At 42.7% G+C, this 24,227-nt stretch overlaps 1 protein-coding gene across 1 annotated transcript; it reads left to right on the top strand.

Moving 5' to 3' along the window:
• The first annotated feature begins 1,616 nt into the window (after positions 1-1,616).
• On the top strand, positions 1,617-18,619 carry DRG1 (developmentally regulated GTP binding protein 1). The gene is made up of 9 exons (XM_040349829.1): positions 1,617-1,765; positions 5,919-6,042; positions 7,476-7,651; positions 7,736-7,805; positions 7,892-8,061; positions 9,895-10,025; positions 10,102-10,269; positions 12,326-12,448; positions 18,410-18,619. Exons 1-9 carry the CDS (start codon positions 1,724-1,726, stop codon positions 18,507-18,509), a joined length of 1,104 nt encoding a protein of 367 aa, XP_040205763.1. The 5' UTR covers positions 1,617-1,723; the 3' UTR covers positions 18,510-18,619.
• The last annotated feature ends 5,608 nt before the right edge of the window (positions 18,620-24,227 follow it).

Raw genomic sequence — 24,227 nt, 5'->3', positions numbered from 1 at the left:
AATCGCATCTCAAATCGTTCCAAATCGTACCCAGTGTGAACCAGGGCTAAATGTGACAACACTGAAGAAATGACACTGTCCCCTCAAAATAACTCAAACACACAGCCATTAATGTCTAAACCACTGGCAACAAAAGTGAGTACACCCCTAAGTGAAAATGTCCAATTTGGGCCCAAAGTGTCAATATTTTGTGTGGCCACCATTATTTTCCAGCACTGCCTTAATGACTGTGTGTTGAGTTATTTTGAGAGGACAGCAAATTTAACTGTAAGGCCCCATGTACACGAGACGCTGCTAAACGTACGTTTCAGAGGCAGTTTGACGCTTTTTTCAACTGCCCCTGAGCTCATTCATTGTTATCCTATGTGACCATGTACACAGTCTTGTTTATTGCTGTTTTTAGGCAGTTGCGTTTAACAGCGTTTCTTTGAAAGCAATAAAATGGGTTCAGACGCCGAAGATTTCCACGTTTCAGATGCCAAACGCGGCTAAGCGTGGTAACCCACGTTTAGTTTGGCGTTTTTCGTAAAAAAAAAAAATAATTAAACGCTTCTAAAACGCAAACGTGGCAAAACGTGGCATGTAAACGCGACAAAATTGATGTTTTAAACTTGGGTTACGATTTGTCAATCTCCAATCTCAAGCAGGGGGCGGGGATTGTGCTCCTCCAGGCATTCCCGGACAGGACAAGTACTGTCAGTGAGTAAACGGTGATGTGGTAGCTTTTTTTGGGGGGATCAAATTGGCCCATGGGGGTTGCTGTGTCAGTTTCATTCCCGGGACACTGTATTGTCCTGGAATGAAGGTGCCCGGGACAGACCTGCAAAATGCGGGACTGTTTCGGGCAATCCGGGACACGTGGTCACCCTAGTGTACTCACTTTTGTGAGATACTGTAGCAGTATTGTGACTTCTATCAGTGTTTGGTTAAAGCTTGTAGGAGTTTTCATACTGCACTGGTTGACCTATCAGGAGGCCTTTTGGGTTGTTTTAGGAGTATTTTAGGGCTTGTTCACAACTGCCTGTATTCTAAAATGGTGTTATACTGCTGGTGTTTTTCATTTTTTTTTTTCATTTAACTTTATTGAAGTGTCTCAAAATGACGCTTCAAGTCTATGAATTGCAGCACACTGTGACTGGTGAATTCAGCTGCGTGCATTTTTATGCAGTGGAGCGTAACCCACCACTGTGCTGTAAACAAAGAACATGAAAAACCAATGTAAATGACATTTTTCACAGTCCCTAAGTACATTTGCACTTCCGCAGTGTTTCCATACTTTGGCTCCATTCATAGAGAGCGGAGAGACATCCCTGATACAACCTGCATTAGGAGGGCGGGCTCTACTGCCAGGCTCCGCCCACTTTCCAAGCTAGCCAATGGTCATATGGCGCTCCTCCACCACACACATACAGTATTATTTTACACATTCATCTCAAATTAAGAAAAGAGGAACGCGCTGACCCACTTCACTGTCTGTGACCTATAAAATAAGCTAGTCACACATAAATTATACATTTCCGTAACTTTCTATCAATGGACTCAAGACACCGGAAGACTCGGGAGGAAGTACCATAGAGAGGGCGGGTGGGAAGGCTAGATAGGTACTAAAAAAAAGCCTGTGACATCACGGCCCTTCGTCTTCTCCTACTGCGCCTGTGCGGTGGTACTGCACCGATTTTTTTTTTTTTTTACCGGTTGGTCGTTGAGAGAACCGTGAGCCACCATGAGCGGAGTACTAGCCAAGATCGCCGAAATAGAGGCCGAGGTGATTAGTGGGGGTGTGTGGAGCGGGGAGGCCGGGGACTCTTCCAGCTGTTGGCAGTAGAACGTAGGCCCAACATGTGCTTGTGTGTACGCGACAGACGGGCCAGGGGGGGAAGATCTGACGCTGAATGACCAAGGGCTCGTTTTATTGAAGTACAACTAACGCTCAAACTTTTTTTATTCCATTTCAACGAAGTAATGGAAGGTTATAACCCCTGTCATGTCTTTTTTTTTTGTTTTTTTTTTTTCCATGTGTCCCATTGGGGGAGCTTTCCCTTTACTTCCTGTCTCACAGCCAAAACAGGAAGGGAGAGGAAATCTCTCCAAAGTGCGGAAATCCCAGGCTGTCACCACATCTAGTGTCCCTATTGGAAGATTTCCCCTCTAATCTTTTTCTGATGATAACCCAAAATGTGAAAACTTTCAGTGATGATGGCAAACGGGACAAATGGAGAGGATTAATCTCCCTAATGGGGACAGAGACGGCAATAGAAACCCAACAGGTGTTCTAATCTCTCCATTCTGAAAAAAAAGCCTTTGCCTTCAGCTATACTTCAACCACTTAAATACTGGGCACTTTCCACCCCTGGCCAATTTTCACCTTCTAGCGCTGTCGTACTTTGACAATTGCGCAGTCATGCAGCACTGTACACAGACAATCTTAATTTTTTTTCTAAACAAAGTAATTTTTCTCCTCCCACTAATGAGCGCTGAGTTGATAGGTGGCAATTAGGCAGAAGCTCCGGCGTGGTCGCACAGTCCACATGCAGAGCCCGCCAGGAAGTGTGCACGGCACTACGCTAATCACAGGCAGGGAGACCTTGTCCCGATGCTTGGCTGCAGAGATCAGGAAATGTCTCCCTGCCTGTGGTTAGAGCAGCGCCGTGCACACATCTTGGCGGGCTCTGCACGTGGACTGTGCAAACACGCCGGAGCTCATCCTTAGTGGCAATCAGTGCAGATGTCCCCACTGAGGAATGCCGTTTATTGTCTCTCTTCTCCTCGCATGCATTCAGCGTGAAAAGAGGAATGCCGATAACCAGCATTTCCTTTTTACACTGATCAGCTGTGATATATTCAGAAATGATCAGCTGTGATTGATGCATCATGGGCTCTTTACCATGATCGTGAAGTTCTGTGTCCGAGGTACACAACGCACCACTGATCGCCACACTGTGTGCCCCTGGGGGTGCGCACGAGCGGCCTGTTTTGAAGGACGTCCTATGACGTCAGGTTAGAGCGGTAAAGCCACTGCCCGGCCATCAATCCTCTATAGCAGGGATCCCCAAACTACGGCCCTCCAGCTGTTTTGGAACTACACATCCCATGAGCCATTGTAAAACTCTGACATTAACAGACATGACTAGGCATGATGGGAATTGTAGTTCCTGAACAACTGGAGGGCCGTAGTCCATGCTCTATAGGCTGGGTGGGAAGGTGTTCAAGTGTTCAGAACAATCAGAAATTGCCCACCGATCTTTTCAGAATGGTCAGTCAGGTCTTTAAAGCGGAGGTCCACCCTAAAAAAAAAAAAAATTGCCAAAAAGACCACAACAAAATAGATTTTTTATTTTTTTATGCTTACCAGAAGTGGCTGTTACTAGGCAGATCTCCTAATCTGTCACATCCTTGTCCGCGGTGGGTCTTCTTTCTTCTCCTCGCGCTTCCTCCTGGGAAATGGGGAGCGGTGTCTTCTGGGACCTTGTGCGTGTCCCAGGAGACATCCTCCCATTCACATAGCGCTGCGTGGCTAGCGCATGCGCAGTAGGGAATCGGGCAGTGACCCCGCAACACTTCACTTCCATATTCGCTCACTGAGGATGGCGGCAGGGCAGCCGAGACAGTAGGTTTGTTGTTTTCAACAGAAAAAGGTGTCCTGCAGATGTAGCAGTTAGAGGGATGAGACAAACCATTTAGCGCTGACAGGGGTGCTTACAGCGATCAGCGTTTCTGTAAAACCTTTACCTAAAAGGGAACAAACTTTGACTGCTTACAAAGTGTGAGCTGAAGTTTGACTTCAATTTTAGTGTATTTAAATCTGCTAGTACAGGGATATGCAATTAGCGGACCTCCAGCTGTTGCAGGACTACAAGTCCCATGAGGCATAGAAAAACTCTGACAGCCACAAGCATGACACCCAGAGGCATGATGGGACTTGTAGTTTTGCAACAACGGAAAGTATGCAATCAGAGCTCTCTCTGATTGCATACTTTCCCTTCCCTGATGCAGTATCTCTGAGCTCAGCATTTGAGAACTCACTCCTGTGATGATGGAGGTGAGCAGTGATGACTAGGCTTCACATGGCAACGTCCTGGGAGTATTTCAGTCAGGCTTCAAAAGGTATGTAAATTGCCTGCACCTTCCCTCTTTCTAACATGTATACAAACTATCCTGTGGCAGAAAGATGTGTGTATTTATTGTAGCTATTTTCAGGCCTCTCTGGTCCAGTTGCATGATTGGCTCCCCTGTGTCAGCAAGCAGGATAGTGTCGTGAGTGGATGGGCCGTCATAAGTAGAGGTCGACTGATATATCGGCTGATTTTTGGCACTTTTCAATTAATCGTCATCGACTGATTGTGCTGAAAAAACTTCAGCGCAACTTGCAAATAGCTTATGTATCATAGAAGTCATTGCAAGTTGCCTGAAGTTTCCTCTAGGCAGCCTGCTTAGACCCAGTTCACACTGGGACGGCACGACTTCGGGGGCGACTCGGCAAGGCGACCTGAAGACAACTTCAGAGGCGACTTGCAAAATGACTTCTATATAGAAGTCAATGCAAGTCGCCCCCAAAGTCGTGCAAGAACCTTTTTCTAAGTCGGAGCGACTTGCGTCGCTCCTATTGGAACGGTTCTATTGAATAGAACAGGACGCGACTTGTCAGTTTAACCATTTAAAGACTAAATCTTTTCTGACACTTGTTGCTTACAAGTAAAAATCCATGTAGAACCCCCAAACATTGTATATATTTTTTTAGCAGAGACCCTAGGGTATAAAATAGCATTTGTTGCAATATTTTTTGTCACACTGGGTTTGCACAGCTGTCTTTCAAACGCAATTTTTGGGAAAAAGACACTTTAATGAATAAAAAACAAAAAAAATTAAACGATAAAGTTGGCCCGTTTTTTTTTTCTTGGTCCAAAAGTTTTGATTACCTGTTTTTGTGCCTGCTTCCTGATTCCCTTACTAAAGATGGCGGTGGCAGCACCCGAGAGCGAGATCGGTTTCAGGTGCCGACATTGCGGGTGCCCAGGACAGGTAAGTGTCCATATATTAAAAGTCAGCAGCTGCAGTATTTGTAGCTGCTGACATTTAAAAAAAAAAATAATTCCGGTGGAACTCCGCTTTTTACACTGGAGCGGGCAGGCGTTGACGGTAAAACGCTGCTACTTTTAGCGGCGCTTTATCATCATTTTAGCGGCTTTTCGGCTGCTGGTGGGGCGCATATAACCCAGCTAGCGGCCGATGAAGAGGTTAAATGCGCCCGTGTAGCACCGCTGCAGAAGCGCTTTGCAGGCACTTCAGCAGCAGTGCCCATTCATTTCAATGGGCAGGAGTGATGGAGGAGCGGTATACACTACTCCAAAGATCCTGCTTGCAGGACTTTTTTTTTTTTGCCAGCGCACCGCCTCAGTGTGAAAGCACTCGGGCGTTCACACGGAGACTGCAGGGGAGCCATTTTTAGCCCAAAAATGCCTGAAAAACACCCCAGTGTGAAAGGTGTCCAACTGTTATATTTTTTGAGATGAAGGGGAAAAAAAAAATCGGCCTAACATATCGGCCCAAAAAAAAAAAAAATCTGCATCATATATCGGCCACCACAATTTCTAAATATCGGCATTGGCCAGAGAAAAACCCATATCGGTCGACCTCTAGTCATAAGCCTATGGGTAATGTCAGCGTGCAGACATTACCAGCCACTGTTGGGCACTTCTCTCCCCTGCAGCTGGCGCTGGCTGACATAGGGGAGACCACATGACCAGAGCAGCCTGAAAATAGGTAAGTATGCAGATCGATCTTCCACAGGTTGGTTATTATGGGAAATTCTAACAATCATAAATCGGGTGTTTTCCCAATTTGGCCGCAAAAATGGAAATATGTTTTAACTTGCTGGATCAGAATAATATGAGGTGACCGTTCTGCTATCTACTTTCCAGATGGCCCGGACTCAAAAGAATAAAGCTACGGCGCACCACCTTGGGTTGCTGAAAGCTCGTCTAGCTAAACTCCGACGCGATTTGATCACCCCCAAAGGAGGTGGAGGAGGAGGTCCAGGCGAAGGTAAATTTAATGGCTTGTTGCTGACCATGGTTTCACCTTTTATTGTTTGCAGCTAAATTCCATTTGCTGATGAGGACTTTTTAAGTTTAATTTTATTAAAAGAGAAGTAAGAGATTAAAAGAAAAAAAATTAAGAATCCTACTTGCCTAGGTGGATGCAGCATCGATCCCCTGCCAGCTCTAAGACTGAGAACTGAGCGATCAAACACTGCTGATCGCCCGGTTCTCAGAGGCCTGTGAGCAGAGAGCTGGTGACTATAACCAGGTAGGTACACATAAACCAGCAGCCGATCAATGCTCTGTCAATGGCAGAGAGCACTGATCATAGAGTTCTGGCGGTGGGGGCGTCCCCCCTGTCAGAACACAACAGCTCAGTGAAGGAGATTGCTGTACTTACTTTGCATGGTTATTGGAGTGACTCCGACTGTAGCTGACAGCTTTTAATTTTTTCCTTTAACCTGCTGGGTTGAATGGAAAAATACTGATCGTGTCTACCAGGCTTATCGGTCACCACTCAAATGAGCTTTGACTGTACTTCTTTACATTTTCAGAAATCATAGAAAAAGACAATTGCATTAATCTTTATAGTCATTTAGTGGCATACACCATCAGATGTCATTTAAAAGACACTTTGTGGATTATTTTCTGAGTGCATCGGTTTTAGTAAATCTCCCCTATAGATACAAATAGAAGTATGATGCATGAAAGAACATGTACAGCAATGGTATCTAAAATTAGTATTGGCCTCAGTTAGTATTGGTATTTTGCATGTTCTTTGTAACCTTTACCTGCCCTGAGGTCATAAAAAAAAAAAGATGCATTACTAAGAATATATATAATTTTTTTTATTTTCTCTCATTAGGGATGCACCGATGACACTTTTTTTGTTTTAAATACATTTTTTAAATCTTTTTTTTTTTTTTTTTAACGAGTACCGATTAAAACGTTTTAAGTACTCACCGATATCAATTACTGATGCCTATTGCCTGCAATTAGGGAGATGAAGAGGGGGGTTCTCCATCTATCAGTGTGCCGTGTAATATTGCCATCTGGTAAATCCTTCTTCCCTTTTGGTTTAAAAATAAAATAAAAAAATCGTTTGAAATTTTTTTTTATAAAAAAAAAAGGTAAAGAATACAAAGCATTGATACCTTCTGTTGTACAATATATATAGAAAAGGCTTGATTATGTATACTTGCATGCAATGGGTGTTATGTTTGTGGTAGTGAAACTGAGATGACCCTTCTGGGAACAAACTGTGTCGTGGGTTATTGGGTTCATCTCATTCCATATTGCCGTTCAATACTATAATCAGGAACTCTGCTTTTTAAACACAAGTTTTATTTATTTTTTTATTTTGGATGAGCTTTAATAAGTTGATCATTGACCTGATGTGCGAATGTATTGATACATGATCTTTTATGTAAATTGTAGGTTTTGATGTTGCGAAGACTGGCGATGCTCGAATAGGGTTTGTAGGATTCCCTTCTGTAGGCAAATCAACGCTTCTCAGTAACTTGGCTGGCGTTTATTCTGAAGTGGCAGCCTACGAGTTCACTACGCTGACCACAGTTCCTGGAGTTGTGAGATACAAGGGAGCCAAGATTCAGGTACAGATAGATAAAGCAAAGAGGCATAGCTGAATGTCGCCCAAATGGCATTGCTCTATTGTGGAGTGTTATTTGTTTTGACAGCTACTCGATCTCCCTGGAATTATTGAAGGAGCTAAGGATGGTAAAGGCAGAGGCAGACAGGTCATTGCAGGTGAGCTAGTTATTATTACCCATTCATGTATTGATTCTATCGTGACCAGTTTATCATTCATTTACATTTTTTTTTTTTTTTAACAGTGGCACGCACTTGCAATTTAATTCTTATTGTCTTGGACGTGTTGAAGCCACTTGGACATAAAAAGATCATTGAGAATGAACTGGAGGGTTTTGGTATCAGACTAAACAAGCAGCCGCCAAACATTGGGTTCAAGAAGAAGGATAAAGGTGGCATAAATCTTACAGCGACGGTACGTTGTAGTTGCGTACTCGCATATACATATTGTATCATTGTGTAATACTTGGTTTTTATAATCTTGATGCCAGTTATGGACAAAGATATATATATATATATATATATATATATATATATATATATATATATATATTTTTTTACGCCCTACATTTTTTTGCTTGGTATTCAGGACATAATAAAGCCAAACTTTTCCATCTATATAATGGTGCTGTCCATAACAAACAGGTTAGATTTCTGCTGTCATTTCTCTACCTGTTGTCTACATGTTAGAAAATGTATTAAATAAAAAATACAAGTGTTTGGTTTTAGAAATTTTCAGCTGCCCACTCATTTTGAATGAGATATATGCACATTAAAGCAGAATTATAGAGCAGCTCCAGTCTCCCCTTTTTTATTATAAGGACACTTGCCTGTCCAGGGATCCAGCGATATTGGCACCCAAGCCGATTCTTCAATTGGTGTAAGGGAAACCGGCCATGGAGCATGAAGTAATTTAAGTGAGGTTCAAAAGTTAAGGATTTGTGTGTAGTTATGGCACACCTATCAGTAAACGATTTTGTTGGAAGAATTCTACTCTGAAATGTTATTTTGTTGGCACAAGGGCTTATAGTACATCTCTTGTGTCCCTGCCTCTTAAGTCAATACTAATAGCTTAATCCAGGTGTCTCCAAACTGGCGGCCCTCCAGCTGTTGCAAAACTGCAAGTTCCATCATGCCTCTGCCTGTGGGAGTCATGCTTGTAACTGTCAGCCTTGCAATGCCTCATGGGATAGGTTTTCTTTAAAACACCCAGCTTAAAAAAAACAAGGCGTAGACATCAACTACTACCTTGCCATCATGTCGCCCTGAATAGCATCACTTTTCTTTATATTTTTTTTTTTTAAACCTTACTGTGCATTCGTAAAGTATTCACAGCGCTTCACTTTTTCTGTATTTTATGTTACAGCCTTATACCAAAATTCATTATTTTCCTTAAAATACACAAACACCCCATAATGATAACGTGAAAGAAGTTTGTTTGAAATCTTTGCAAATTTATAAAAAAATTAAATAAAATCGCATGTACATAAGTATCCACAGCCTTTGCTCAATACTTTGTTGAAGCACCGATTGCAGCCTCAGTTCTTTTTGGGTATGATGCTACAAGTTTGGCACACCTATTTTTGGGGAGCTTCTCCCATTCTTCTTTGCAGGATCTCTCAAGCTCCTTCGGGTTGGATGGGGAGCATCAGTGCAGAGCCATTTTCAGACCTCACCAGAGATGTTTAATCGTGATAAGTCTGGGCTCTGGCTGGGCCACTCAAGGACATTCACAGTTGTCCCATATCCACTACTTTGTTATCTTGGCTGTGTGCTTAGGATCTTTGTCCTGTTGGAAGATTAACCTTTGCCCCAGTCTGAGGTCCCGAGCAGGTTTTCATCAAGGATGTCTCTGTACGTTACTGCATTCATCTTTCCCTCGATCCTGACTAGTCTCCCAGTTCCTTCCACTACACCACCATGCTTCACTGTAGGGATTGTACTATTGACCAATTGATGAGCGGTGCCTGGTTTCTTCCAGACAGGACACTTGCCATTCAGGCCAAAGAGTTCAATCTTTGTTTCATCGGACCAATGAATTTTGTTTCTCATGGTCTGAGTCCTTCAAAATTTGCAAATATTTCAAAAGAAATTATTTTCACGTTGCCATTATGGGGTATTTGTCGAATTTTTGAGAAAAATTACTTCTTTTTGGAATAAGGCTGTAACAACAAAATGTGGAAAAGGTGAAGTGCTGTAAATTTCCAGATGCACTGTATTTACAATTTTTATTTTTATTTTTTTATAGTGTACTCAGAGTGAGTTGGACCTTGAAACTGTAAAGAGCATCTTGTCAGAGTATAAAATCCACAACGCAGATATCACGCTACGCAGTGATGCTACAGCTGATGACTTGATAGATGTAGTTGAGGGAAACAGGTATGTGTATAGACAATTGGCTACATGATATATAATATAAGCACTCTCTCAGTCCTCTTTATAATTTGTTTTCCAGGATTTTTATTCCTTGCATCTATGTGCTAAATAAAATTGACCAGATTTCCTTGGAAGAGCTAGATGTCATTTACAAAGTGCCACACTGTGTTCCAATTTCTGCCCATCATCGCTGGAATTTTGATGATCTTTTGGAAAAAATTTGGGATTACCTGAAGCTGGTGCGAATGTGAGTAAAATTTTATTTGGGTTCTAGAGTGGTTTAGGCCTCATTTACACCATACATGCTTAAAAATGTATGGGGGATAAAAAACATGCAGATTTTACTTGCAGAGACGAGTTTACATCAGTTTTCATGTGCGTTTTTTTTCAGTGAGGTTTTTATGCATGTGTAGGATTGTGCTATAAAAATATAGTGGTAAACGGTACAAACATCCTCAAGTTGCTGTATATTGGGAAATCTTGTTGAAGGCAAAACCAACTTTTATGGTACCACCATAAGCATTACAATAATTTTTAATAAATATTATTTTTATTACAAAAAGTATATAAAAAGACACACAATTATCATATCTCGGAAAAAGACACCTTGATAGCTCTCTCAAAAAGACTGGACTAGTATCATCCAAACACCACAAAACAAATGGTGCAATCTTATACATATAAATCCAGTTCTTCTCTGAGAAGAAATTAATGTATATGTTCAAGATATAAATTAATTTCTTCTCAGAGAAGAACTGGATTTATATGTTTAGGATTGCACCATTTGTTTTGTGGTGTTTGCCAGCATTGTTTTATGGATAATACTAGTCCAGTGTTTTTAAGTAGGCCATCAAGGTGTCTTTTTCTGAGATATGATGATTGTGTGTCCTTTTTTATATACTTTTTGTAATAAAAAACTATTGTAATGCTTATGGTGGTAACCTAAGAGTCCTTGTTTTCATGCGCATACTGACATTGCATCCTGTGTCGTCATTCTGTCTGTCTCATCGGTGCCCACCATTCTTTTCTTTCCTTATATGTTGCCAGCCATTCTTTCCTCATCTGTTCCCACCATTCTGTATGCCACCATCAGTGCCCTCAACCATTCTGCCATCTTCATCTGTGTTTGCATTCTGTCCTCCACTATCAGTGCCTGGCAAGATTCCCCCTTGCACCAGACATACTGGAGTGGCAGCAATATGCCAGCCGCAATCCGACGTGAGGGTAAATTAGGCAGGCAGCATAGACAGATCACTGCTGTTCTTTTCCTTTTCCACTTCCTGTCATGCAGAGCAGGGCTGTCAGGTTTGGTTGCATTTTCAGTTTGGAGCTGTGAGGGAAAAATGCAGACATGCTGCATAATCCCGCACCACTCCGCATGGGACATCACAACTGCATTTTGAATTTACAAAAGACACATAGGAAAACAATTGTTTTCTGTGTGTCTTGCAGAAACCTTTTTTTTTTTTTTAGCATGCTGTCCAGTGACACTTGTGATTTGCTGTTATTGGACACAGCAATCACAAATGTAAAGAATGCTGTGATCACATTTGGGAATTCTTTCACAGTCGTTAAAGTGGTTGTAAACCCCAGTCATGGAATCTGAGCAAAGCACATGTATTTGTAGTGTTTACTTATCTCTCTTTAAAGCTCTACGTGTCGTTTTCTGTCTGGTGCTTTGTTCCTCTGTTAGCATGAGTCACTTCTGAGAAGTTTTCCTGACACAGGATATTAATGTGCCGGGGAGGGAGCTAAGAACGGAGGTTGTCTATTTACTACACAGATTTCTGCTGTGTCTCTCTGCTCCTGACACCTAGGAGTAATTATGTGGGTATTTGTGGCAGAGCCTCTGAAAATGTAATGAGCAGTCAAGAAATCAGATGCTTACTTTATGCTGCTTAACATCCTTGGATTCTGGGTCCATCTATGTGGCTAGACCGTAAAGTGTCAACACGTGTAATAATTTCATACTCGGGAGTAGCGGAATGTGTTCTGGTGTGTAACCCATGCTGTGTATGGGGGGGGGGGGGGAGAGAATCATTTTAATATACCTTATTTTCCAAAATAAAGCATGTAGACATGGATTCATGGGTAAGTTTGCTTCAAGTATTAAAAATTAAGTAAAAGCGTTTTTGTTTTGTGGCGCTTATTGTCGAGGCTTGTTTTTTTTCATAACGAGAAATTATTCCTCTTGTATTTGATGAAAGGATTTTTAGCTATTGAGACCATCCTGTTTATTTCCAGCTTTGCTCAAATTGTATCTATTGGTTACTGTTGTGTGTTTTTTATTTTTTCTATTCTAGTTACACAAAGCCCAAGGGACAGTTACCTGACTATACTTCTCCGGTTGTCCTTCCTGACTCTCACACAACAGTGGATGATTTCTGCACCAAAATTCACAAAAACATTATGAAAGATTTCAAATAGTAAGTACTGAATATGGCGTGATTTAGCGTTGATTAACCTTTTGCATATGGATGAAGAGAAGGCTCATCCTGGATATTTGATGGAGCAAATCTTCCTATTGGTTCATAAAGTAATGCAAAGCCACAAGTAAAAGCTCTAGCTGTTGGTGTTGTATGGTGGGCCTGCCAAGGAAAAAGTTGTCTTAAAGAGGGCCTCTACTCTTTTATACGGTCCTTGAAAACAGAATTATCTTCTATAGGGACTGTAAGCTTCGTGCTAGGACAGGAGATGGTGGGGTTCCACAACAGGCACCACCTTTTTTTTTTTTTTTTTTTTTTTTTTTTTTATATGATGGGGATATGGTTGTGCAAACATTTTTTAGTGGAGCAAATGGCTTTTCAGGCAGAGGCCAGTCACTGTATCTGATGTGCTCTTAAGAGTAAGTGGACGGAAAATATCTTGGCAGACTTGGGTGTTTATAGGGGTCCCATGTTAGAGACCATGGAGTGAGCAGACCCAGGTGGCTGTAATGCTAAACGGGACAAATAAGGGTAGCAATAGTATCCATTAGGGTTGTCCCGATACCACTTTTTTAGGACCGAGTACAAGTACCGATACTTTTTTTTCAAGTAGTCGCCGATACCGAATACCGATACTTTTTTTAAATGTGTCCCCAAATGCAGCCATGTCCCCCCCCCACATATGCAGCCATGTCCCCCACATATGCAGCCATGTCCCTCACATATGCAGCCATGTCCCTCTAGCCATGTCCCTCACATATGCAGCCATGTCCCTCTAGCCATGTCCCTCACATATGCAGCCATGTCCCTCACATATGCAGCCATGTCCCTCACATATGCAGCAATGTCCCTCTAGCCATGTCCCTCACATATGCAGCAATGTCCCTCTAGCCATGTCCCTCGATGGGGGGGGGGAAGGGGGGGGGAAAAGTATTCTATTTAGGTATCGGGGGTATTTGCGCGAGTACGAGTACTCCCGCAAATACTCGGTATCGGTCCCGATACCGATACTGGTATCGGTATCTGGACAACCCTAGTATCCATAAGCCTGGATGAAATTTCAGCTGAAGGAAACTCATCCTAGTCCAATTCCTCTAAAGGAGAGTGGTGATCTTCCTTGTCTACCCTCTTCTTAGACAGTGTGTCAGCAGCCAGGGCAACATCAGAGGTTGACCCAGGAGGGAATATAAAAGGGGCTCACTAAGTTGTGACCCCTGTAATCTACAGCCTCTAAAAGGTCAGTGATATTGTGGCAGAATATTGTCCTACATAAATGGGGAAGAACTATCCAAACAGTGGGTACTAGAGTGCCCCCCCCCCCCCCAATACTCAGCAATTCCAACACCAAGGGCCAATTTAAAGGACTAAACCTACTGTAGCAGTTGTCATTGCACTCTGAACAGGATACACAAATTGAGACATCCTGGCTGTGTCCTCCAGAGGCATACTCCCCTGGAGGGGTCTTCAGGGACAGGGATCTGCCATCAGCACCCATGGTCCTTGACCTGCAAAGCACCATGTGGCTAATTCAGCATGATGCCCCATGTATCAAGGTAAGTATCTAACTTGGGATCCAGTGTCTGAATGTTAGTCTGGCCCCACATCTTCATCTAAGTGCTAACTACCCTCAATCTAGGCTCAATCAAGATATGGCAGAAGAAGCCACAATGGCTACACCAGCCAAGAATATTTATGAAAGAATCCTCATGCAAATGCTTCCATAGGGCTCAGAGAGAAGAGGTCAATCGCCTAAGGATAAATAAAATGGAGACTAGCTCGGAGTATATATGGGACATCCCCCACATCTATCTCCTTTTGCTATAAAAACAACTGTAGCTGAACGGCCATTTTGTGTGGAGTTTTATTTTTTAAGAAACCGAGAACCTCCGCTTCTTATCACGGCTCATTGAGAAGCTGACCGTGAACTCAATACAAATGGCCAGTTTAATAAGGTGTGATGTTGGCACCTGATTGGTTGTTTGTGAAACTTGTCTCTCTTCGTGCTTCACCTCCAGAGGTGATGATGGCAGGGAAAGAGGGAGATGGCAGTGATGTGATACAATGGGGGCTATTTACTAAAGGCAAATCCACTTTGCACAACAAGTGCCAGTCGCTCTAGATCCGAGGGGGACATGCAAGGAAAATAAACAACATTTTAGCTTGCACATGAATGGATGATAAAATCAGCAGAGGTTCCCCTCTGTTCAGATCTTCCCATCAGATCTACAGCTACTACACTTACAAGTGCAATTTCAAGTGCACTTGTAGTGCAAAGTGGATTTGCCTTTTGTAAATAACCCCCAGTGTGTCACCTGAAAGTGGGTTGGATATATTGGGCTGCAAGGAAACGTGTCCCTGAATTTGATGTGTTGAAAGCAGAGGGCAGTCACCATTAGGCAGAGTAGCAGCAGTGCTCATTTTCTTACATTTATAAATTCTCTACCTGGCTGCAGTCTAATAGAGGGGTGTGTGTGTTTGCTAGATCTGGGTTCGGTCTAGGTTGGGGTCAGTGTAGTTTTAGGTAGGATTAAAAAACAAAAATATAGTGCAAGTGTTCCCCCGACCTATTGTTTCTGAGCCCTACTACTGGTACAAACAATATATACACAAATGGTATTGCTGCAGGCATCAGGAGAATTGTATTTTGGGTTGAAGTTTTGTGCTAGGTTATGGTAATAAGAAATATAAAGCTTAAAGATTTTTTTTTTTTTTTTTTTATATACAGTGGGGGTACGCAAAGTATTCAGAACCCCTTAAATTTTTCACTCTTTGTTATATTGCAGCCATTTGCTAAAATTTAGGTTCATTTTTTTTTCCCCTCAATGTACACACAGCGCCCCATATTGACAGAAAAACACAGAACAGTTGACATTTTTGCAGATTTATTAAAAAAGAAAAACTGAAATATCACATGGTCCTAAGTCAGGGTTTGACAAATTTGCTTGGAATCTAGGAGCCAGAAAACGCACCCCGTCCCGACGAGCTTGCGCGCAGAAGCGAACACATACGTGAGCAGCGCCTGCATATGTAAATGGTGTTCAAACCACACATGTGAGGTATCGCCACGATTGGTAGAGCGAGAGCAATAATTCTAGCCCTAAAACTCCTCTAACTCAAAACATGCAACCTGTAGATTTTTTTTTTTTTTTTTTTTAAACGTCGCCTATGGAGATTTTAAAGGATAAAAGTTTGTCGGCATTCCACGAGCGGACGCAATTTTGACGCGTGATATGTTGGGTATGAATTTACTCGGCGTAACATTATCTTTCACAATATTAAAAACAATGGGGATAACTTTACTGTTGTCTTATTTTTTAATTAAAAAAAGTGTGTAATTTTTTTCCCAAAAAAGTGCGCTTGTAAGACCGCTGCGCAAATACGGCGTGACAGAAAGTATTGCAACGATCGCCATTTTATTCTCTAGGCTGTTGGGATAAAAAATATATATAATGTTTGGGGGTTCTAATTGGAGGGAAGAAGATGGCAGTGAAAAATGACATTAGAATTGCTGTTTAACTTGTAATACCAGCGGCCACCACCAGATGGCACCAGCTCACAGAAGGAAGAGCTGGGGACTTCACAAGGCCGCAAAGCCGTGGCCTTAATTACCGTACATCATGGCCCCCACGCGATCGAGTGGGAAAAGGCCGCGAGCGACAGATGTGTCTCGCGGCCTTTTCCCAGGATCGCGGCGGGCAGGATGTTTTAGGCGAGGCCGCGGCTTCGGCCTAGTCCGCGGAGCACCGGTCCTATGGAACAACTTTTTTTTTTTTTTTCCCCACGTTCCAAGCCAGGACGCTATTTCTATTCGCCCTGGCGACCGGGATTTGTCGAGCCCTGTCCTAAGTATTCAGACCCTTTGCTGTGACACTCATATATTTGACTCGGGTGCTGTCCATTTCTTCTGATCATCCTTGAGATGGTTCTACGCCTTCATTTGAGTCCAGCTGTGTTTGATTATACTGATTGGACTTGATTAGGAAAGCCACACACCTGTCTATATAAGACCTTACAGCTCACAGTGCATGTCAGAGCAAATGAGAATCATGAGGTCAAAGGGACTGCCTGAAGAGCTCAGACAGAATTGTGGCAAGGCACAGATCTGGCCAAGGTTGCAAAAATGTATGCTGCACTTAAAGTGGATGTAAACCCAGGAAAAAAAATGCTTTGCTGTCACAATGTACAGTATAAGATTTCCTATCATCTGTGCCGTCTTTCCACACAGTTAATCCAGCTCTGAGCAATCCTCTTTTATTGTTCAGTGAAATAAAATGGACGTACAGAGAAAAACCTTAGTCCTTCCGCCCCCTTGCTGTGAGTGACAGGTTATTTACATATATCATGCACTAGCTTCAGACAGGCATTTTTTAATTCCCACCCCTTTTCTGAAGTCATGTGGTTACTTTTCTGGATTTTGACTGGATGTTGGTGATCATAGAAGAATTTAGTGTAAGGGGAGTGTAGAGGTGGGCGGGGAGTCTACTGACATCACGACTCCACCCACCGAGCTCCAGACAACAGATCCACCCACAGAATCTGCAGTTTTTCAGTTCTTATAACGGACAGAGGGGAGACATTTGACAGGTAAGGATACATGCAGGAGACATGTATATCCTTATATATCGGCACTATGGCAGTAGTTTAGAAAGGAAGAGAGTGAGTTTACACCCACTTTAGGGTTCCTAAGAGCATAATGGCCTCCATAATCCTTAAATGGAAGACGTTTGGGACAACCAGAACCCTTCCTAGGGCTGACCGTCTGGCCAAACTGAGTTATCGGGGGAGAAGAGCCCAAAGATCACTGTGGCTGAGCTCCAGAGATGCATTTGGGAGATAGGAGAAAGTTGTAGAAAGTCAACCATCACTGCAGCCCTCCACCAGTCGGGGCTTTATGGCAGAGTGGCCGGACAGAAGCCTCTCCTCAGTGCAAGACACATTAAGGCCCGCATTGGATTTTGCTTAAAAAAAAAAAAACACCAGGACTCTAAGATGGTGAGAAATAAGATTCTCTGGTCTGATGAGACCAAGATAGAACTTTTTGACCTTAATTCCAAGCAGTATGTGTGGAGAAAACCAGGCACTGCTCATCACCTGTACAATACAGTCCCAACAGTGAAGCATGGTGGTGGCAGCATCATGCTGTGGGGGTGTTTTTCAGCTGCAGGGACAGGACGACTGGTTGCAATCGAGGGAAAGATGAATGCGGCCAAGTACAGGGATATCCTGGACAAAAACCTTCTCCAGAGTGCTCAGGACCTCAGACTGGGCCGAAGGTTTACCTTCCAACAAGACAATGACCCTAAGCACACAGCTAAAATAACAAAGTAGTGGCTTCACAACAACTCTGTGATTGTTCTTGACTGGCCCAGTCAGAGCCCTGACTTAAACCCAATTGAGCATCTCTGGAGGGACCTAAAAATGGCTGTCCACCAACATTTACCATCCACCCTGACAGAACTGGACAGGATCTGCAAGGAGGAATGGCAGAGGATCCCCAAATCCAGGTGTTGCATCTTTCCCAAAAAGACTCATGGCTGTATTAGATCAAAAGGGTGCTTCTACTAAATACTGAGCAAAGGGTCTGAATACTTGGGACCGTGTGATATTTCAGTTTTTTTTTATTTTTTTAATAAATCTGCAAAAATGTCAACAATGCTGTGTTTTTCTGTCAATATGGGGCGCTGTGTGTACATTGAGGAAAAAAATTAACTTAAATGATTTTAGCAAATGGCTGTAATTTACAGAGTGAAAAATTTAAGGGGATCTGAATACGTTCTGTACCCACTGTAATATAATAATAAAAAAATGTAAAAAAATCAGATCTCGCTCACCAAATGAAAGCCCAATTTGTCTGGATACACCAACATGTCAAAGTTGCGAAAACTGTGTTCAGTCATTAAGGTTTGATTTGCCCTCTGTCATGAAGGGGTTAAATTATAATTGTTTGCCTTTTCTCCACAGTGCCTTAGTATGGGGAGCCTCTGTCAAGCACAACCCACAGAAAGTCGGTAAAGATCATGGCCTAGAAGATGAGGATGTTATACAGATTGTGAAGAAATAATTCTGACCTTCCGACACATTTTATCATTGGCTGTTATCACGTATGCTAAATATTGTAGCCTGTTCCCCATTTGTAAATATCAGTGTCAATAAATTCTGCTTAAAATTTTATTTTTAATTGTCTGTCTGGGAGGAGATTGAGATGATATTTGGGGTTACATAGTACTTCTGGAGACTGAGCTGTTTCACGCCCCTTTTTTTTTTTTTTTTTTTTTTTAATATTTAGGGTGCCAGTTAAAGTAGACCTGTCCTCACATGCTACTGCTGAACTTTGGACGGCTAAAACTTATTTGCAGATTTTAGACCCCTTTTACACTAGGGCGTTCCCTGCAGTCCCAGTGTGAAAGCAGCATCTTTGGGGCGGTGAAGGAGCGGGGTATACCCTGCTCCTGCCCATTGAAATGAATGGGCACTGGTACCAAAGTGCCTTGGCAGCAGTGCTACATGGACGAATTGAACCCTTTATTTGGCCACTAGCGGGCGATTAGCACCGCTAAAACTAGCAGCATTTTACCGTCAACGCCCACCCCAGTGTGAAGACTTATTGAAATTTTAAATAGTTTAGACCAAATTAACTACTTCATGCAATGGCTCTTGTCGCTATTTGAAGCCTCAGCGACATACATTATATAGCACTGTGTATAGCTGAGACTACATACAGCTCGGAGAGCCACTGCATGTCTTGGTGAAGTAAATAGATCTTTTGGACCAACTATATAAACTTCACTAAAAGCTGGAGCTCAGCTTTAACCATTCCATCGTGTGTTTGTTTTATTTTTTTAGTATTACAAAGTAATGAGTGTTTAACCACTTCCCATCCAGGCCAATTCTGGTACTTCGCTCCTACATGTAAAAATCATTATTTTTTTAAGTTAGCCCAATTTTTTTTGCATAATGTGAAAGATATTACGCCGGTAGATGCCTAACGGCACCCTTGAAAATTGCACACGCTTGTGAAATGGTGCCAAACTTCGGTACTTAAAAATGGCAGACGCTTTAATTTTTTTAACTGGTTACGTGTTTTGAGTTAGAGGAGGTCTAGGGCTAGAATTATTGCTCTCTCTCGAATGTTTGCAGTGATACCTTACATGTGTGGTCTGAACACCGTTTTCATATGTGCGCGGGACTTGCGTATGCATTCACTTCTGTGTGCGGGGACAGGGGCACTTTAAAATTAAAAAAAATATATACATTTTTATTGTTCTACTTTTTACTTTGACACTTTAAAAGAAAAAAAAACATTTGACGGAGTGATCACGTGGTAAACGGCCGCTATCAGCGGCAATTTACCGTGATCCGTGATGCGCCGGGTCTTCTAGACCTGGCGCTCACGGATGATTCTGGGAGGACCGCCATTTTATTCTCTAGGGCAGTGTTTCCCAACTCCAGTCCTCAAGGCACACCAACAGGTCATGTTTTCAGGCTTTCCATTATTTTGCACAGGTGATTTGATCAGTTTCACTGCCTAATGGCCCGTACACACGATCCGAATATCGGACGAAAACGATCGTCCGATGAAGAATCGTACGATTTTCGGATCGTGTGTATACTACTTTCGAGAGCCGATCACGACCGTTCATCCGATATTTTTCGATCAGACATGCACGAAAATTTTCCTCGTACGATGTAAGATCGTACGATTTTCGTTTAGTCAGTACAGTTGTCGTCCGACAATACAATACAAATACATTACAACACATGACATCACTTCCGATTATTTTTTTCGGTCGTACGAGAATTTTCGTGACTTTAATAACCTATTTCACTTTACTTGCGACTATTAAGCGAAAAAAGTCGTACGATCCGTCGTACGATATTCGGATCGTGTGTACGGGCCATTAGTAATTACCACAGCCGTTTCATCTGAGGGAAATCCTGAAAACATGACCTGTTGGTGTGCCCTGAGGACTGGAGTTGAAAAACACTGCTCTAGGGTGTTAGAACCCCCCAAACATTTTATATATATATATATATATATATATATATATATATATATATATATATATATATATATATATATATATATATATATATATATATATATATATATATATATATATATATATATATATATATATATATATATATATATATATATATATATATATATATATATATATATATATATATATATAGCTAGAAAATTACTATAAACACCGAGTCTGAAATACAGGCAAGGTCCTTAAGTGGTTAAGGGCGGTGTCTCCAGATTAAAGCGGGGGTTCACGTGAAAAACACATTTTTAACATTAGATTGAGGCTAATTGTGTGAAGCACAATCGGGTTTTTTTTTTTTTTTTAATCTATGCAGTACATACTGTTTTAGAGATAGATGTTCTCCGCGGCTTCCGGGTATGGGCTGCAGGACTGGGCGTTCCTATTTGATTGACAGCTCTTCTGACCGTCGCATACAGCACGTCACGAGTTCCCGGAAGTAGCCGAACGTCGGTGCGCAGGCGCCGTATAGAGCTGCACAGACGTTCGGCTTCTTTTCGGCAACTCGTGACGGTCGGAAGGCTGTCAATCAAATAGGAACGCCCAGTCCCGAAGATCACACCCGGAAGCCGCGGAGAACATCTATCTCTAAAAAGGTATGTACTGCATTGATTTTAAAAAAAAAAACAGATTGTGCTTCCCACAATTAGCCTTAATCTAATGTTAAAGCGGGGGTTCACCCGAAAAAAAAAAATAAAAATTTTAAGACCGGATCACACCTTGTGGACAAGGATGGTATCTTTGCTTCAGCTGTTAATTCTCCCAGGCTCAGTCATTTCCCTAAGGCCCCTTTCACACATGCGGACCCGTATGTCCGCTTTTTCATCCATCCGTTTACAGATGAAAAAGGGACATACATTAATCCCTATGAGATAGCGGATGAACATCCGCTGACACCCGATCTCATCGGTGTCTGCAATCCTCAGATTTTGCAGACGGAGGAAAATCCTATTTTTCCATCCCTCTGAGGATCATCAGGTGAATACGGACAGACGGTAAGTTTTCATCCGATACCCCCATAGAGGAGAGCGGAGATCTGACAGGGCAGTCTCTGCACAGTGTGCGGGAAACCCATCTGTCATCTGCCGGCTCAGCGGCGATCAATGGAGCGATCCCTACTGAGCAAGCGGATACACTCTGGCTGAGAAGAAAAGAGCAACCTCTGCTTTTTAAATCATTATCCTCTTCCTCATAGTCTAACTCCAGCAGGCCAGTGGCCATGCCATAGTCTAAGATAAATATGTTTATGTCCCTTGTGTTCCAATTATTCCCACAGAAGCTGCTTGAACAGGAGTGATGCAGAGCACCAGAAGAGAGAAAGGGAGTCATAATACTTGGATAGGGAGCTTATGGGAAGCAGAAATAATGCCCTAAGATCCACTGGCCAGAGTGCGCATGTAAATATCTGTTCACCCTATCCTCCCTCATCTTGCGATAGAGAGAATGGGTACAGTGCACTTTCACCCCCTTCCTGCCTACACCAATTTTCAGCGCTCTCACACTTTGAATGAAAATGAATGTCATTCAATACTGTACCCATAAGAACATTTTTTATTCACACAAATAGAGCTTTCTTTTGGTGGTATTTAAAGGGTTAATAAAGGAAGAGAAAAATTCTTTAAAATAACAAACATGTCATATTTACCTCCACTGTGCAGTTCGTTTTGCACAGAGTGGCCCCGATTCACGTCTTCTGGGGTCCCTCGGCGGCTGTCTCTGGTCCTCCCCACAAGAACTCGCCACATTCATGCGAGAGAGCTCGCATGGTGATGAGTCCTTGCAGGCGCACTCCTGTGATACAGCGAGCGGCCATAGCTGCTTACTGTATCACTCGGCCCCGCCCCTTGGTGCGCCGCGTCACTAGATGTGATTGACAGCAGCGCCAGCCAATGGCTGCACTGCTCTCAAACCATCCACTCTAGCCAATCAGCGGCCAGGCTGAGTGGCAAAGAGGATCTCGGGACTTTTTAAAGGGGTCAGGTAAGTAAAACGGGGGCTCGGGGGGGGGGGGGGGGCTCTTGATCTTCAGATGTTTTTTCACCTTAATGCATAGATGGCATTAAGGTGAAACATTTTTTCCTTTACAACTCCTTTAACCATTTACAGACCACCCGCCACAGCAATACGTCACTACTTTGAAGAGGAATACCTTTGTTATGGTAGCAGCTAGCTAAAATAGCCCTGGTACCCTCTTTTTCAGCAGACGGTCGGCTACAAGTGATCTCTGCGGTGGGCGGTCTGTAAGTCCCCTTCCCGGTGCCGTCGGCAGCAGCGGAGGCAATCCGGTCCTGTCCCTGCATGGGTATGGAGACGAGTGAGGGACGTCTCCATATTACTGCAAGGCGGAAGCGATGTCAAAATGTCACTTCCGCCCAATGCTCTTTTTTTTTTTTTTTTTTTTTTTTTTTTAGAATGACGTAAAAAAAAAAAAATTATTGTGTTTTAGTCTTAAATACGTTTTAGTCTTTGGAGACCTTAAAATAAGGATTGCTCTTGAGGGACGTTCTAACCACGGACTCGGGATCCATCTGGTGTCTGACAGGGCTGTAAAAGGCTTATGCCTGAACTTCCCAGCGCCAAGAACCCTATCTTAAGATAGCCAGGATTTACAGGCTTGAAAACACCTAGTATCTATGAGCTTTCTTCTCAATTCTGTTATAGGTGCCGATGGAGGGAGACTTCCTGGATTGAAGTGCCGTTTATCTTGTGGGAGCAACTCAACTCTTCCAGTTTTCCCTGCTCAATCTTTTAGATGATTAACTCCAGGGACTCCGAAGGTTGATGGGAGAGATTTCCCCAGGACATGCGATTGTGCGCAACTGGAAGCAGTAGAGGACTGTATAGGAACGGCTCAACTAGCAGAGTGTATCAAGATTTTCTAGACCAACCAAGGTTCTGTAGTCGGGAAAATAATTCAATCTTCCGTTAGGTGCTGGCGATTAGCTGGATAGGAGGATGTCCATCCGTATCAATCTTGAGACTGGGAGATTTTATGAAGGAACGGGGTGCCTTAATTTGATTGGAGATGCACCAAAAAGGGAGAAGAGGTTTTATCAGCAGGTTGACCCATGAGGACAAACCCCTTGGAAGGCAGGCTGAATTAAGAATCGCGCATTGCGGCTGGTACTTTCTTGACAGATGATCTTTTCCCTTTTTTTTTTTTGGACTATCAACTGTGTTGAGGCTGGTGAAATTCCATCGGCCTGCCTGTGCGTGTGTTCCTCCCTTAGCTCTGGACACAAGTTAAGGTTGACTTGCTGCCTATTTGTAGGGGAATGGACTTGTCCTTCAGAGGGAATATTTTGGCAGGATATTGCTATACCAGCGGCACCTGACTCCAGAATATTGGATACTGAACTTTCCGTATTTTAATGCCAGCTGCCCTGGTTAACTGAGTCCCTTAAAGGACGCTTCAATTCAGGTGAACTGCCTCTAATACAGGGGTGGACCAAGGGATGGGAACCGACTGGTAGCGATTCCACCGATCGTGAAGACTTGACTATAGTATAGGATTAATATTATTCCCGAAAGGTAGAATCCTCTGAGATACGAACCTTTCCCTTAGAAAAAAATCCACTGTTTAAAAAAAAAGTGTAGGGGTGTTGATGTTCCCACCATACTACTGGAATTCAGGCGGGGGATGCTGGAGGATCCACACATTCTGTTGTTGATATGGCTCCGTTTGTCATCTTCTCACCTAGGCTGTGGTTGGGGAATTCTTTCTC

This window comes from Rana temporaria, chromosome 1, assembly GCF_905171775.1.
Source record: "Rana temporaria chromosome 1, aRanTem1.1, whole genome shotgun sequence".
NCBI lineage: Eukaryota > Metazoa > Chordata > Amphibia > Anura > Ranidae > Rana > Rana temporaria.
This window is presented reverse-complemented; position numbering and strand designations above follow the sequence as displayed.

Coding starts and splice junctions, on each gene's coding strand:
- DRG1 (XM_040349829.1), top strand. CDS start 1,724: ATGAGCGGAGTACTAGCCAAGATCGCCGAAATAGAGGCCGAG. Junction 6,043..7,475: donor AGGAGGAGGTCCAGGCGAAG/GTAAATTTAATG, acceptor TGTAAATTGTAG/GTTTTGATGTTGCGAAGACT. Junction 10,026..10,101: donor GATGTAGTTGAGGGAAACAG/GTATGTGTATAG, acceptor TTTGTTTTCCAG/GATTTTTATTCCTTGCATCT.